This window comes from Anomaloglossus baeobatrachus, chromosome 6 (genome assembly GCF_048569485.1).
Source record: "Anomaloglossus baeobatrachus isolate aAnoBae1 chromosome 6, aAnoBae1.hap1, whole genome shotgun sequence".
Taxonomy (NCBI): Eukaryota; Metazoa; Chordata; class Amphibia; order Anura; family Aromobatidae; genus Anomaloglossus; species Anomaloglossus baeobatrachus.
In genome coordinates, this window is record NC_134358.1 from 159,319,726 (window position 1) to 159,337,743 (window position 18,018).

Genomic DNA, 18,018 nt, shown 5'->3' on the forward strand with positions numbered 1-18,018 from the left:
CTTAGGTAGACATTTGCACGTGTCTCTATTAGGATGGAGTCATACTTGCGTGCGACTCACACGGGGATCGTATTACCCAGACTGGCCACCAGCTCTCCTGACTGGAGCAGGTTAGCTGGATATATTTCTGTCAGGAGAGCCGGCATCCAGTATGGGTGTTGCGATGAGATCGTCATGCGAATCACAAGCAAGCTTGACGCCTCCCTTACACTTTTCCGCTGATCGGTCCTCTTCTGGTTTTGGCTTACAAATACTGAGGGCAAAAAAACTACCCAAATACTCAACGAGGACTATACCCCATAACAGAATGTTGGGGAATTCAGACATGTAACTTTTCAATATCATTTTTAAAGTGGGGTGAAAGGGGACGGATATGGGCACTCTACTGAAATGTATCTGTGTTGTACACTGTCCTGTGTTTTCATATCCTCATATATGTTTGATGTTTGGGAAATAATCAGTGTAAAATGCGTAGAACTTCTTCAATCGCTTTTGTAATTCTGCATGGTTGAACATTTGAAATGAGTTTGTGCATCGCCCTGAGGCAATGATTCAGACTTGATTGGGGTAAAAAAAAAAACACTACATCAACCTTCTTTTCCCATTGTGGAAGTTTCCTAGCCAAGGGAATGGAATAATATGTGCCAGGAGATGACACACTGGAGACAGGAGGTGATCCTTATCAACAAGTTGTATGACCTTAGTGCTGTGACAATGTCAGGTCAGGTTGGAGAAGCGCAGGAAAGAGAAAGACATCATCTAAATACAAATAAAAAGAAACAAGCAACAATCCTCCTAATAATTATCATCATCTGCTGCTTTTCTCTCTTCTGGCAAGAAACACTCCATCCATTTGCAGAAATTGCCTGGGGAAACCTTACATCAAAACTAATCACAACGATTAAAATCAGCTTTTCTGTGCAAGGGGAGAGTAATAAGCAAGTTGGAGGCTGGAGCTTGACTGTGTTTTCCCTTTACACACAGAAAATAAAATCATGCTACATTGTATGTATGTTTTCCTATAGATGTGTCCCCTATATGTGTGTGCACGAGGGGGGCTTGGACTTGTGAGCCAGGCTAATTTCATTTCATCTTTTCTTCTGCAGATTGATTTAGACTGGAGGTAGAGGCATGAGCTAATTGTATCCTGATCCTTGCCTTGAGGGGTTTCAAAGCCCTGGAGCCACAATTCTCTGTATTTTGTTCTGTCTACCTTAGCCAAGCTATTGCATTTCTCTCTGGTGTAGCGAGCAGAGCAGATCGCTGGAAGAAATCAGGAGCCAGAGCCACAAAAAGGGGAGAAATCCGGCAAGCAGGGAAGTTGGGCAGCTGCACACTGGCTCTTTCCATGTTTCAGGTAAGATCTGATGGTTCTGGCTTCTATTATGTGCTATGGAGGGGATGGCTGGGGACTTTAGGGCGCAACTTGCTTTTACGCATGTGCCAGGTTCCTGGATAATCTTTTTTTCCCCTTCCTTTCATCATCACCACTTCCTTGATGCACTCAGTGGGAAATAAGGCAGCGATCGGTGGCAGTGTGGGTGGTGGTGGGGTCCTGTGCGGGCACTGAGTGCAGGAGGGTCGCCAGTGCCACTTCTACTGCTCTGGGTGACACTGTGGCCATAGCTGGGGCTCATGTGCCAATGTGCTGGGTGCCCACGGCTGCAACTAACACCTGATCAACTCCGGCTACTTCCCACCGCTGCTTTCTTCTTCCTTTCTTTGCCTTTTCACCTAAAGCTTGTGATCTCTCTGTATGAAAGACGCCATTGTGCTGCTGCAGATTTGCCCTGGGGGCATGGAAGGAGTTTTCCCCTTCTGCAGCCAGGCTGATGGCTGCTGCGCCCGTGCTGCACTTTGTGGGTGATGAGATGATGCGCAGCCATCCTCCTGGAAGGGGTTAACCACTGCCATTATTACCTTTCCCAGCAGACGAGACTACACCGAAGGGGCCGAGTGTTGGGGAAAAAAGATGGTGCAGTTACCGCGGGGGGACGCTAGAGGGCGGTGTGTGCTTGTCTGCTGGGAGATGGATGACAGCGATGGCTCTGCCCTGTCTGCCTGGCATCTGGGCACAAGTTGTGGAAAGAGTTAATGAAGGGGAATAATAGTGATGTGTATGTTAAATAATGATTATTAGCAAAACATAAAGAATGTCATAAAATAGTGAAATGATAGTGAAAATACAATAATGGAAACTGTTATAGTGATCATCATGTCAGCATGTAAAAACTGTTATTCCTCATCATCAACATCATTATCATCATCATCATCGTCATCAGTCAGCATGTAAAGAGTATTTCTGATATGTCCTGGTGATGTAGATGATACGCACAGGACTCTCCCCATTCATTTACTATTGGGGACTCATCATGACCATAAAAAAGCATAAAACAAAACACAGAACTCCGGCAATCACAAACAAAAGCCGGAAATAATGGCAGCTGCCAGACTTCATGTTCCTTAGACACTTTTTTTATCTTAGGCATCTTTCATACACTCCTTATTAATTTCATATGAGGAATATCTACGTTTCCGGTCTCTATGTCCAGCTCACGGCATCCGTTTTTCTCATACGCAAAAAAAAATACTAAAAACTACAAGCTTCTCCTAAGCATTGAGCTGTAAAAAAAAAACTGCACTCGGATGACACATGGATGGTGTTTTTTACAGACCCATTGTTTTGAATGGGCAAGGGTTTGGGGGGGGGGTTGTGAACACTTAAAAATACAGACATAACATAGACTACAATGGGAACTGGTTCTATTTTGTGAAAATTAAAAACAACAAGATCCTTAAAAACGCTCCTCTGGATAAGACAATAAACAGTTCTGAGGAGTCTAATAAAGGAAAAATGGCCACAATGAGTCATAAAATGTGCCATATTCATAATGACATATAAGAAGCATTTTCTTGGTGCAGAATGTGGGTGTGAAGTGCCAACCGAGAGGTGGCATAGGGAAGACGAAACTGTCCAGAGTGTATACGACGTGCCACATTATCACACAGCCTGCTTGCCCCACTGTTAGAAATGTGGCTCAGCTTCTGCCGGTCTCCTCTAGTTTTCGTCTGTCCAAATTTAGGACAGTATTAATAAATCTTCCCTGTGTCTATAAAAAGCCTTCACCGACTCCTGGACGGTTTCTTGTCTTACTCTGTCAATTTAATGTGGTTTCTTTGACACTGATCTGAGTAGGCTCTTTCTCGGCACCGTCACACACCCACAATTTGTTTAGTAGGCTAAAAAGAACCTCCAACTAGATATTTATTGGAGTCAATGGGGATATAGTAAAGATACAATACAATTTGTGGCTTTTTTGTCCGCCAGTTTGTAGTGGTTTTCTCTAATCCACATCCATAGCTTTTTTAATTGATTTTTTTGGTGGCTTTTTTTTCCCCCACTTGTATTTTTTTGCGATTGTATTTTTTTTCAAAATCATAATATGCTTCGTCTAGTTTTGTTTTCAGCTAGTTTGTCACATTTTTGTACAAAATACATTTTTTTACCTTCCTTAAATAAAACAGATTTGATATTGAGTCCTTTTATCATGGTGTGTATTTTGCATTTTTGACATTACCCATCATAGCAATCTAAAAGAAATCTGGTTATCACCATCTATAACTCACATGGTCTGTAATGTTAAAAAGAAAAAAAAAAAAAAGAGTATGTGAAGGTAGTCTAAAGGGGGCTTTACACACAACGACATCGCTAATGAGAATTCGTGACGCACATCCGGCCTCATTAGCGACGTTGTTGTGTGTGACATGTACGAGCGACCACTAACGATCAAAAATACTCACCTAATCGTTGATCGTTGACACGTCGTTCAAATCCCAAATATCGTTGCTGTTGCAGGACGCAGGTTGTTCGTCATTCTTGAAGCAGCACACATCGCTACGTGTGACACCCCAGGAATGACGAACAACACCGTACCTGCGTCCTCCGGCAACGAGGTGGGCGTGACTTTCATTCGGCTGCTCTCCGCCCCTCCGCTTCAATTGGACGCCCGCCGTGTGACGTCGCAGTGACGCCGCACAAACCGCCCCTTTAGAAAAGAGGCAGTTTGCCGACCGCAGCGACGTCGTTAGGTAGGTAAGTTAGTGTGACAAGTACTAGCGATATTGTGCACCACGGGCAGCGATTTGCCCGTGATGCACAAACGACGGGGGTGGGTGCTTTCACCAGTGACATCGCTAGCGATGTTGCTGTGTGCAAAGCAGCCTTAAGTCCATGGGCCAACAGACAAAAGGTTGTGCAGATTTTTCTGCAGCTAAATCTGCAGTTGCAGTATCTCCCATAAAATCGCACCAAAATTTTGGTGCGTTTTTGATGCATTTTTGATGTGGATTTTGATGCGGAATTTAGTGCTGATTTTGGTGCGGATTTTAACCATTGGATTTGGTGGGAAAATATGCACCAAATACGCAGGAAAACCACCCTGTGGGAACAGACCTGTGGATTTGTTGCGGATTTTTGACTTTACATTCACTTGCATTGGCAAAATCTGCAGGTAAATCCACAGGAATAATTGACCTACTGCAGATTTTTCTGCAGGGAAATCCGCACTATTTCCGCAGCGGGAAAAAAACGCAGCATGGGCACAACACTTCAAATATTCCTTATAAATGGCTGGGAACTCACTGTACTGCGGATTTTGGAGAAATCCATGACAAATCCGCAAAAAAATTGCGGCAAATTCCGCAATAAATCTACAGCGTGGGCACAGGGCCTAACAGGGAATCTGTCACCTAGTCTATCCTATCTGAGGGATGAACAAACTAGTGACCCTAATTCCAGTTCTGGCTCACTTACTGGGTGTCTCGAAGTAGTTTTCATAAAATTTGAGTTTATCTGCTGCAGATTGAGCCAAGCACTAATCCTGGTAAGGCTGGAATCACACTTGCGAGTGTAAAATCGTACCGAGTCTCATCCTAGAAAGTAGCATGAGCTCTGTCCGAGTGTTGATCAGTGTGCGATGCAACTGCAATCCGATTCTGTGATTTTTCTCACGATTGTAGTCCATGTGCAATCCGTGTGTGATCCGTATGGGATCCGTTTTTATTCTCAGTAGCTATGTCATCTGCTATTCAGCTCTGCTACATGCCCGCTGACAGTAGACACAGACAGAGCCGCGGGATCAGAATGAAGTCGGATGAACTTCACCCGACTTCATTGTCATCCCGCGGCTCTGTCTGTGTGTCATGGCCTGATTTTTGTTCACCGGTGAAGGTCTCACCGGTGACCGCAAATCCCCTAAGTGACATAAGTGATCTGCGCTATCAGCGGTGCCGCCACTGAGGTTACCCGCGGCCACAGCTACAGTTGTCCCGCTGAGATCTGTGGCCGCGGGTAACCTGAGTGACGTCATCGCTGTTAGCGCGACTCACTTCAGTCGCTGCGGGGAGCCCACAGAGAGCTGTCATGGTCTGTGACCGCTCTCTGTCAGTTTCTGATGTTGCAGAGCTGAGAGCGTCGTGGGACCTCTGTGGATTACGTCGGACCTGGAGGGGTATTTGGGGGTTTAAAGGGAACCTGTCAGCAGAAATTTCGCCCAAAACCTAAAAGATTCCCCCTTTGCAGCTCCTGGGCTGCATTCTAGAAAGGTCCCTGTTATTATTGTGCCCCATGTGAGGCCAAAAGAAAGACTTTATAAAGTGGTACCTTTTTGTATTCAGATACTGTAAATGTGACACTGGGACGGGCTCTCTGCGTGAAAGAGGATGTTTTTTTTGTCTTTTATTTCAAATAAAGGATTTTTTGGTGTATGTCTTTATTTTCTTTATCTTATAGGTTAATCATGGAAGGTATCTCGGGGAGACGCCTGCCATGATTAACCTAGGGCTTAGTGGCAGCTATGGGCTGCTGCCATTAACTCCTTATTACCTCGATTGCCACCGCACCAGGGCAATTCGGGATGAGGCAGGTACAGTCCCGGGACTGTCGCATCTAATGGATGCGGCAATTCCGGGCGGCTGCTGGCTGATATTGTTAGGGTGGGGGCTCCCCATAACGTGGCGCTCCCCATCCTGACAATACCAGCCTCCTGCCGTATGGCTTTACCCTGGCTGGTATGAAATTTGGGGGGAACCGCACGCCGTTTTTTTTTTAATTATTTATTTATTTAATTTACTGTACGATATAGACCCGCCCACCGGCAGCTGTGATTGGTTGCAGTGAGACAGCTGTCACTCAACGTGGGGGCGTGTCTGACCAACCAATCATAGGCGCCGGTGGGCTGGGAAAGCAGTGAATACTAGATGGAATAATGAGCGGCCAGCTTTTTCAAAAGAGGAAAAGCCGCTGGAGCATTGTGACAGCCATGTAGTGCTGCGCTGGTGATCGGGGATCGGTGAGTATGAGAGAGGGGGGGAGAGGGATAGACAGACAGAGAGAGACCGACAGAGAGAGAGGGACCAACTGACAGAGATAGAGATTGACCGACATCGACAGACTTCACTCATTTCCAGTGTTTTCTGCAACATGCCATAAATGTATTTAGAAAAACGCATGTCACTAGGATGGTGTGTGTGCCGTCCGTGTGACATCCGTTTTTTTTTACTCACCCTTAGACTTTATTTGGCCTGACTCGCACGGGAAACTCACCAAAACGCAGCATGCTGTGATTTTTTTTCTCAGTCCGATTTGGACTGAGAAAAAAATAACAGATCGGAGCTGCCTCATTGAATAACATTGGTCCGAGTGCAATGCGAGATTTTCTAGCATTGCACTCGTGCGAGTTAATCGCAAGTGTGAAGCCGGCCTAATAATGAGAGATGACCCACTCTTCCACCTAGTAGACAATCACTGCAAAGAAATGTTTTTGTACAGGCAGATTGACATATTTGGCGCCACTGAGTAGAATTGCCATGAAAACCTTCCTCCCGTACAAGGTCAATTCAGAGGGTGTATAGTCATCCTCTATTGTATAGCAGCTATATTCAGAATATGGCTTCTACAGCGTATATTATTTGTGAAGCTGGGTATTTTGCTCTTACAATTCTAGCTCAACTGATGGAATTTACCAGGGGTCTCAAACTCAGCCAGGTAAGTGACTACACACAGAAAGAAATGATACTATGACAGGCTTGTTTGCAGGACAAGATGACATTTTCAGTGGTACCATAATTATTCTATATAACTTTTTGATCATTTTTTTATTTTTGCCATGTTTTTATTCTTTTCAATGATGTTTATCATATGGGTTATGGTAAAGGTTTTCTTTTTTACTTCTTTTTTACATAAAACAGCATTTTTAGTAGTCAAAAATGTTTCTTCTATTTTTTCATACTATATTTTAAATTTTTCTTAAAAAAAGGTTTTCTTTTTTTCTGTCACTAGTCAGTCTCATACAGTAATATTGTTTTATAATTAGTAGTAATTTTGTCCCCATCCTCTATGTCTCCAATCCTGTAATAATGTCCCTAGTCCTGTAATAATGGTTCCCATTCTGTAACAATGGTCCTCTATCCTTTAATTATGTCCTCCATTCTTTATTAATGTCCCTCATTCTGTAATAATGTACAGGTGTAGGTACGGAAAGTATTCAGACCCCTTTAGATTTTTCACTCTTTGTTTCATTGCAGCAATTTGGTAAATTCAAAAAAGTTCATTTTTTCTCATTAATGTACACTCTGCACCCCATCTTGACAAAAAAAACAGAAATGCAGATATTTTTGCAGATATATTAAACAAGAAAAACTGAAATATCACATGGTCATAAGTATTCACACCCTTTGCACAGTATTGAGTAGAAGTACCCTTTTGAGCTAGTACAGCCATGAGTCTTCTTGGGAATGATGCAACAAGTTTTTCACACCTGGATTTGGGGATCCTCTGCCATTCTTCCTTGCAGATGCTCTCCAGTTATGTCAGGTTGGATGGTGAACGTTGGTGGACAGCCATTTTCAGGTCTCTCCAGAGATGCTCAGTTGGGTTTAGGTCAGGGCTCTGGCTGGGCCAGTCAAGAATGGTCACAGAGTTGTTCTGAAGCCACTCCTTTGTTATTTTAGCTGTGTGCTTACGGTCATTGTTTTCTTGGAAAGTGAACCTTTGACCAAGTCTGAGGTCCAGAGCACTCTGGAAGAGGTTTTCTTGCAGGATATCTCTGTACTTGGCCGCATCCATATTTCCTTCAATTGCAACCAGTCTTCCTGTCCCTGCAGCTAAAAACACCCCCATTGCAGGATGCTGTCACCACCATGTTTCAATGTTGGGATTGTATTGGGCAGGTGATGAGAAGGGCCTGGTTTTCTCCACACATACCGCTTAGAATTATCACCAAAAAGTTCTATCTTCGTTTCATCAGACCAGAGCATCTTATTTCTCATAGTCTGGGAGTCCTTCATATGTTTTTTTTAAAACTCTATGCAAGCTTTCATATGTCTTGCACTGAAGAGAGGCATCTGTCAGGCCATTCTGCCGTAAAGGCTCGACTGGTGGACGGCTGCATTCAGTGATAGTTGACTTTGTGGAACTTTCTACCATCTCCCTACTGCATCTCTGGAGCTCAGCCACAGTGATGTTGGGGTTCTTCTTTACCTTTCTCAACAAGGCTCTTCTCCCACAATTGCTCAGTTTGGCTGGAAAGCCAGTTCTAGGAAGAGTTCTAGTGGTCCAAAACTTCTTCCATGTAAAGATTATGGAGGCCACTGTGCTCTTAAGATTCTTGAGTACGGCAGAAATTATTTGGTAACCTTGACCACATCTGTGCCTTGCCACAATTCTGTCTCTGAGATCCTTGGGCACTTCCTTTGACCTCATAATTCTCATTTGGTCTGACATGGATTCTGAACTGTGAGGTCTTATATAGACAGGTGTGTGCCTTTCCAAATCAAGTCCTATCAGTTTAATTAAACACAGTGTGACTCCAATGAAGGAGTAGAACCATCTCAGGCCTCCAACACACATCCGTTAAACACGTGCGTGTTTGTTCCATTTCCGTATATACCGGAGACACGGACAAACGTGCACCAATGTTAATCTATGTTTGAGGTCACACGTGCGTTATTCCATAATGTCCGTGTGTCCGTGTCCGTGATCCGTATGTGTTTCCGTCTTGCACGGAAGCATGTCCGTTTTCTGCACGGAGCACGCACACACGGACCCAATGAAAGTCTATGGGTATGTGCGCACACGTTAGTAAACACATATGCATCTCCGTATGCTCCGTGTACGTTTTGTGCTTTTTTCTAGCGTTGTCGGTCATTCTTTCTTTTTCTGTGTATGTCGGTCAATCCCTCAGTCCGTCGGTCTGTCTCTCTATCTTGTCTGTCCCTCTCTCTCTCTGTCCATGTCAGTCAGTCTACCCCCTCTCTCATACTCACCGTTCCCTGATCACCGGCGTGGCGCTGCACAGCTGTTAAAAAAACTCCAGCAGCTTTTACTATTTTGAAAAAGCCGGCCGCTCATTAATCAATCTCGTATTCCCTGCTTTCCCCGCCCACCAGCGCCTATGATTGGTTGCAGTGAGACACGCCCCCACACTGAGTGACAGCTGTCTCACTGCAACCAATCACAGCCGCCGGTGGGCGTGTCAATATCGAGCAGTAAAATAAATAAATAATTAATTTAAAAAAAACGACGTGCGGTTCCCCTCATTTAGATACCAGCCAGGGTAAAGCCATACGGCTGAAGGCTGGTATTCTCAGGATGGGGAGCCCCACATTATGGGGAGCCCCCCAGCCTAACAATATCAGCCAGCAGCCGCCCAAAATAGCAGAATCCATTAGATGCGACAGTTCTGGGACTCTACCCGGCTCTTCCCGATTTGCCCTGGTGCGATGGCAATTGGGGTAATAAGGAGTTAATGGCAGCCCATAGCTGCCACTAAGTCCAAGATTAATCATGTCAGGCATCTCCCCGAGATACCTTCCATGATCAATCTGGAAGTTACAGTAAATAAACACATACACCCGAAGAAATCCTTTATTTGGAATAATAAACACTAACAAATACCCTCGTTCACCACTTTATTAAGCCTGAAAAAGCCATCCATGTCCGGCGTAATCCATGGAGGTCCCGCGTCGCTTCCAGCTCTGCTATTTAAAGGTGACAGGAGCAGCAGAAGAACCCCGCTGCTCCTGCCAGATCCACACAGCAACTGAGGTGAGCCGCGCGATCAGCTGTGCTATCACTCAGGTTGCTCGCGGCCACCGCTGGATCCTCCAACTGTGACTGCAAGTCGCCCGAGTGACAGCGATGAAGTCACAGGTGAGTCGCGGTCATGGGTGGAGGATCCAGCTAGCCGCGGGTAACCTGAGTGACAGCAGCGTTAATCGCGCTGCTCACTTCAGTGACTCAGGGGATTAAGGGTCACCAGTGAGTCCTTCACGGATGACCGCTAATCAGTACGCGACACAGACAGAGCCGCGGTATGACAATGAAGTCGGGTGAAGTTCACCCGAGTTCATTCTCTACGCGCGACTCTGTCTGCTATCAGCGGGTATGCATCAATGACATTTTGCATCACACACGTACCATTTCACACGGACAAAACACTCACATGTCAGTTACGTATCTTACGCACACACGGACATTCCACACGCCCACGCGGTTAGCATACGCCGTTCACACGGATGCCACACATACCATAAAAACGGACATAAAAACGGATCACGGCCCTGAAAAACTGCCCGTATTACACGTGCGTGCTTTTCACGGATGTGTGTTTCAGGCCTCAAGGAGAATCACAAGGAAATGGACAGCATGTGACTTAAATGTGAGTGAGCAAAATGTCTGAATACTTATGACCAAATTGTGAAAAATTTAAAGGGGTCAGAATACCTTCCGTATCCACTGTACCTCAGCTTGTAATACTGGTCTCCATCCTGTAATACTATAGTCTATCCTGTAACATTGGTCCCCATTCTGTAATAATGTCCCCTGTCTTGTAATAATGCCTCTTAGCCTGTAATAATGTTTCCAGTCCTGTAGTAATGTTCCCATCCTGGTCCCCTTTTTGTAGAAATGTCCCCATCCTAGTCCCCTTCTTGTAGTAATTAATGTCCTTATCCTGATCCCCTCCTTGTCATAATGTCCTTATCCTGGTACCCTTCTTGTAGTAATGTTCTTATCCTGGTCTCTTTCTTGTAGTAATGTCTTTATCCTGGTCATCTTCTTGTTGTAATGTCCTTATTCTGGCCTCCTTCTTGTAGTAATGTGCACATCTCGTAATAATGTCTGCCATTCTTTATATAAATTTATACTCTCTCATACATACTCATAGATACTCTCAGGATATAGTGTCCTCTTTCTCTTCCAGAGCCAGGGCAGTGCAGAGCTGTGACTTCATGTGCGTCTGCAAAGGAAATGCCAACGTCAGCTGCTGGCCTCTAATAGGCCAGTGGTTCTTATCAGTATTGCAGTGCAGAGAGGTTAGCGCACAGGTTTGAGACCCCTGGTGTAAAATGATCTGCGGTTCTAATATAAAATTGTCTTGTTTACTTTCCTGTAATAATGCCCTCATCCTAGGCCCTATTTTAGAATAATAGTTCTCATCTTGTGCTAATACTCCCATTCTGGTCCCCTTCTTGTATTAATGTTCTCATCCTGGTCAGATCTTGTAGTTACGACCCGCATCCTGGTCCCCTTCTTGTTGTAATGTCCCCATCCTGGTCGCCTTCTTCTAGTAATGTCCTCATCTTGTAATAATGATCCCCCATCCTGGTCCCTTTCTTGTAGTAATGTGCCCATCTTGTAATATCTGCTGTTCTACATATACAGTATATATATATATATATATTTATATTTTTTTTCTTCTCCTCTGTCCTCATACCCTCAGCAAACAGTGCATTTTTTTTCCTCCTCCTCCTCAGCCAGGGCAGTGCATAGCACTGACATCATGTGTAGCCATGACACAAACGCCAATGTCAGTTTCTGGCCTCTGATAGACCGGTGGCTAGTATAGGTTTTGCTGTGCAGAGAGTTGGGGGCACATATTTAAGAGCTCTGATGTAAACTGACCTGTGGTACGTGTTTGAAATCGGTAACATGTCAATTTATTCTTGTGGGTATGATGAGTTCTACCTGTGGATTTACCCTATAGACTTGCATTAGATGCATAGAATCTGAAGGGGAAGAAAACAGACAGGAGTTTTTAGTGCCTTTCTGTTGCAGAATTGTACTAAAAATAAGTATCAATAAAGATTTATCAAAGCTAACTACAAGAAAGCATAAAAACAAAGCATATTTATTTAACCCCTTAACAACCAATGATGGACATAGCATACCATGGGCAAGTCTCAGTTCCCGCATCATGACATGCTATGTCTGTTATGAATTAAAAATACACACTCTGTACCGACAGTGGTCATTGTCAGCTGACCTGTATGTGGGGACTCATTTCTTGCTCTCTGATCTTTGTAACCGGTCAGTCAACCTGATTGACCTATTACACCATGTAGTTGGTGGGAGTTGCTGAAATATCAGCACTTCCCATACAATCACCACAGGATCTCTGTTTGGCTGACAGCTGAGCTCCTGCAGTAACAGCCAGGGCTTATTAACCCTCTAGATGCTGTGGTTGATAGCTATTGAAGCATTTAGAAGGTTGTGAGAGGGAGAGGGCTTCATCTCTCACCCCCAGGTTGTCATGGCAACCGGACGTTAAACAATGACCTCCTGGTGTGCCTGGTATAGTGGCCTATTAGACCCAGCCATAGGCAGGTTCTAACAGGCATTCTGTTAGTGTAATCTGACAGGTCTGATGTATTGCAATACATGTCTATTGCAATGCATGAGACCAGTGATCAAAATAACAAAATATAAAGTCCCATAGACGGACTAAGTAAAAATGTACCAAAAATTGCAAAAATTATTTACAAAAACACAAAATAAAGAACAAAAAAAAATACACCAATAATTATGAATATTTATGTAAAAACAAGAAGAAACTAATAACATATACATATTTGATATTGCCACCTCCAGAGCAACACAATCTATAGAACTGTCCACATACTAAACCCCTACAGTGAGCACAGTAAGAAAAATAAATAACAAAAAAACCTGCCAAAAACCTATGTTTTTCATCATATTTCCGAAATAGAAGTGGAATTAAACGCGATCAATAAGACAACTGAAAATTAAAATTGTATCTTTGAAAACGTCATCTTCTCCTGCAAAAAAAATAAGTTGCCAAACAGCTCCTTCAGCAGAAAAAATACAAAAGCTATAGTTCTCAGAATACAGTGATGCAAAGACAACACTTTTTCTATAAAATTGTTTTTATTGTGTTAAGGTGGGAAAAAAATGAAATAAATGTGGTATCACTGTTATTGTACTGACCTGAAGAGTAAAGCTGCCTGACCACTTTTACCGCACGGTGAACAGCATAAAAAAATTATTTAAAAAAAAAATCCGAAGTGCTCTTTATTGTCCATCCTACTTCCCAAAAAACTGAATAGAAAGTGATCAAAAAACATTATGTACCCAAAAATACCAATATAACAGTCAACTCATCCTCCAAAAAACAAGACTTTACATGACTCTGTTGACAGAAGTATAGAAAACTTTATCTCTCCAAAATAAGGTAAAGCAACTGTAAAAATAAAAAAGGCATTTTTTAGTGTGTGATGGTTGCCAAACATTAAGAAAAATAAATAAATAAATCTGGTATCGGATTCGCAACTAAATTAAGCCATCTAAACTCTTTTATTGCATGATGAACAATGTAAAAATTATATAAAATCAATTCTTGGCCTGCTGTTGATTTGTTCATTCTGTCTCCCAAAGATCCAGAGCTCTATGCTGAGCATTTACTACATCTGAATTTCCAGGTAAATCTCTGAAATACGTGATTCAAACAAAACCCCATCAGAGCATTTATTATTAATGAGGCAGGTAGAGAAACCTTAGACTCCCTTTGGCCCATGATGCGGCCGTGCCCGTCTTTTTAGGTGTGCAAAAAAGTGCAGTCTATGACCTCTTTTGTGCACATCTTAAAAGCTAAACATCACCAAAAAGAAGCCAAACAAAGTCTTCAGTATATCTGCTGTGTCATTAATGTATGGATCTGTCAGGGGTTTCTCATGAATCATGTATTTTGTAGATTTAGATGGAAACCCAGGTGTAAGTACTCAGCGTAGAGCACGGGATAAATGTGAACTGATTCAAAATGTTCTGTACCCCAAAATGCCACCAATAACAGCTTCTACTTAACTAACAAAAAACATGTCCCAATTCAAGTTCATCATCTGTTAATAGAAATATATATAGGGGATTTCCATGTTACTGGTAGCACAAAGGCTCTGGAAACGCACGATGGCTCTCTCCAAAATAAATTCAGCAAAATATGCCTCCCTTCTGGGTCCCACGGTGTGCCTAAACCGCGGTTGGTGTCACTCACTTTTGGGGGGTTTCTGCTGTTTTAGAACCTCGACGACCCTCCAAATGTGACATAGTGTCTACAAACTATTCCAGACAATTTTGCACTCCAAAAACCAAATAGCATTCCTTACTTTTTGATCTCTGCCGTGTCCCCAAACAAGAGTTTCTGACCACATATGGAGTATCTTTGTACTCAGGAAAAATTGCACAACAAATTATGTTGTCCATTTTTTTGTTGTTACTCTTATTAAAATGAAAAATTTTGGACTAAAACAAAATTTTGGGTTTTTTCCCGTTAATTTTTTATTTTCCTGGATTTCTTTGAAGCACCTGTGGGTTCATGATGTTCACCACACCTCTAGATCCTCAAGGGGTGCAGTTTCTAAAATGTGGTCAATTGTGGGGGTTTTCCCACTGTTTAGGCACAATAAGGGGCTCTGCAAATGCGACATGGCACCTGCTATCTATTCCAGACAATTTTACGCACCAAAAGTCAAATGGTGCTCCTTCTATTCCAAGCCCTGCCATGCATGAAAACAGTATTTTTCCATCAAATACTGTATAGGACATCAGTGTACAAAGAATATATTGCACAACATATTGTATGGTTTATTTTCTCCTATTAACCTTGTGAAAGTGAAAATTTTGGGGCTAAAGCAACATTTTTATGGGAAAAATATATTTTTACATTTTCATGCCTCAATATTATAAATTTATGTGAATCACCTGTGAGTTAGAAGTGCTCACCATACCTCTAGATAAATTACTTGAGGAGTGTAGTTTCCAAAATGAGGTTACTTGTGGAGGGTTTACAATGCTAGGCACATCAGGGGCTGTGAAAACAAACATGGTGTCTTCTATCTATTCCAGTTAATTTTTTCACTCCAAAAGTCAAATGGCGCTCCTTCCCTTCCGAGCCCTGCCATGTGCCCAAACAGTAATTTACCACAACATATGACGTATCAACGTACTTAGGAGAAATTGCTCAAGAAATTTTGGGGTCTGTTTTCTCCTGTTACCCTTGCGAAAATTAAAAATGTGGTGCTAAAGCAACATTTTGTGTGAAATGGATTTTTTTATTTCAAAGTGCTCAAAAATGTACACCCAAATAAATATAAATGAAATAGATGCAATTTATTATCAACTTTATTCAACATCAATATAAATATACAAATCATGGACTAAAACAGAAAAGGATTAAAACTATTTAACCCCTTCATGACCAAGGACATACTGGTACATCATTGGCCGTGTCTGTTCCGTTACCATGGGTTTGCGCGGAAAGCCCACGGTAATTCCCGCACATGTCTGCTGATCTGATCTAATATGATTTAATCCAGTGTGATCTAATGTGCTCTGGTGGGGATTAAGCCATTCTCCGCCGCCATCAGCGGCCCCGTGACACGATCACCGGGTGACAATGTGTTGCCATGACAGTGCGGGGCCAGATGATGACCCCTATCACTGTTATGACTCACTTCCTTTGAATGCCAGCAGAGTGCCATTACTCACAGAAGAGCAGCATTTCTGCTGATCACAGCAATGCTTCAGCACCACTTTGATCAGGAGAAGCGATTGGGCTGTGCAGGCATAAAGTCCTCAGGGGGACTAGTAAGATCAGCAAAAAAAATAATTTTTAAAAATGAAAAAAACCTAAAACTTCAAATCACCCTTGTTCAGAAATGTCCAATCTATCAAAATATAAAATCAATTAATCTCTGTTCATGTCGTTGCGAGAAAAAAAATTCCAAAAGCCAAAATTACGTTTTTTGGTCACTGCAACATTGCATTAAAATGCAATAACAGGCAATAGAACACATCACATCTATGCAAAAACGGTATAATTAAGAACACCAGCAACACAAAAAAATAAGCCATCACTGAGCCCGGTTCCAAAAATGAGACCGCTACCAGTCTTGGAAAATAGTGACAAATTCTTTTTTTGGACAAACTTCTGAATTTTTATTCGCCATTTAGATCAAAGTAAACTATACATGTTTGGTATCTTCAAACTCGTACTCACCTGGGGAATCATAATGGCAGGTTAGATGTTCAAAATCATGAACACAGCAAATAAAAAAAACCCCAAACAATCGTGCAATTGCACCTTTTTTTGCAATTTCACCGCACTTGGAATTTTTTTCCCGTTTTCCAGTACAATATTTGGGCAGAATGAATGGTGTTGTTCAAAAGTACAACTCCTGTTGCAAAAAAAGCCCTCTTATGGCTATATTGACTGAAAAATAAAAAAAAGGTATGGCTCTTGGAAGGGGAGGAATAAAACGAAAAACAAAAATTAACCCAGGTTGAAGGGTTAAAAAGACATAAAATTATGTAAACCTGCCTAGAAGCAGCCACTACTCCAGCTGTGTGACTATAACCGCTGAATATGATGAGCTGTCTCAGCATATAGCATTTATTAGCTTACTTGTCCTGATGTCCAAGGGGTGAATATTTTCAATTCACTATATTGGCCAACTACCTTTCATTTCTCTACTTTTTTTGCTCAAAGGCTTCGATTTATCTAGATATAGCTAGAGTCAAAGACTTGGACTACTGCAAACGCACGTGCAAACGCTAAGAATTTGGTGAGTTTTTTACCTCAGTATTTGCAGGTCAAAACCAGGAGTGGATAAAAAATGTAGAAGTGGTTCCAAGTTTCTATTAGGGCTGCTTCTCATTTGCGAGTTTCTCGCAGTAGAGCAATGCAAGAAAATCTCGCATTGGAATCGGACACATGTTAGTGAATGATTCAGCTCTCATCTGCGATTTTTTTCTCAGTCCAAATCGGACTGAGAAAAAAATTGCAGCATGCTGTTTTTTTGCGAGTTTCTACTGCAAGTCTCTCCAATGCAAGTCTTTGGGAGCGTGTAAAAAATCGGATGTCACGGGACGGCATTCACACCATCCTAGTGACATGCGATTTTCTAAATACATTTCTCGCATGTTTCCTAAAACACTGGAAACGAGTGATGTCTCACAATGTCTGTCAATCACTATTCTCTGTCAGTCGGTCTCTCCCTCTCGGTCTCTATTCTCTCTCTGTCGGTCCGTCACTATCTCTGTCCCTCTCTCACAGTCTGTCGGTCATTTTCCCCTCCTCTCTCATACTCACCGTTCTCCGATCACCGGCGCGGCGCTCCACGGCATTCACACTGCCCCGGCGGCTTTTACTATTTTGAAAAAGCCGGCCGCTCATTAAACAATCTCGTATTCCCTGCTTTCCCCACCCACAGGCGCCTATGATTGGCTGCAGTGAGACACGCCTCCACGCTGAGTGACAGGTGTCTCACTGCACCCAATCACAGCAGCCGGTGGGCGGGTCTATACTGTGCAGTGAAATAAATAAATAAATAATTAAAAAAAATGGCGTGCGGTCCCCCCCAATTTTAATACCAGCCAGATAAAGCCATACGGCTGAAGGCTGGTATTCTCAGGATGGGGAGCTCCACGTTATGGGGAGCCCCCCAGCCTAACAATATCAGTCAGCAGCCGCCCAGAATTGCCGCATACATTAGATGCGACAGTTCTGGGACTGTACCCGGCTCTTCCCGATTTGCCCTGGTGCGTTGGCAAATCGGGATAATAAGGAGTTAATGGCAGCCCATAGCTGCCACTAAATCCTAGATTAATCATGTCAGGCGTCTCCCCGAGATACCTTCCATGATTAATCTGTAAGTGACAGTAAATAA

General features: G+C 42.9%; 1 protein-coding gene across 1 annotated transcript in view; it reads left to right on the forward strand.

Annotated features, from left to right (window-relative positions):
- The first annotated feature begins 1,186 nt into the window (after positions 1-1,186).
- KCTD1 (potassium channel tetramerization domain containing 1) overlaps positions 1,187-18,018 on the forward strand; it is a 152,371-nt gene continuing 135,539 nt past the window's right edge. The window contains exon 1 of the mRNA XM_075353331.1: positions 1,187-1,357. Within this exon, the coding sequence (XP_075209446.1) occupies positions 1,349-1,357 (9 nt within the window). The 5' untranslated portion in view covers positions 1,187-1,348. The remainder of the gene's footprint in view (positions 1,358-18,018) is intronic.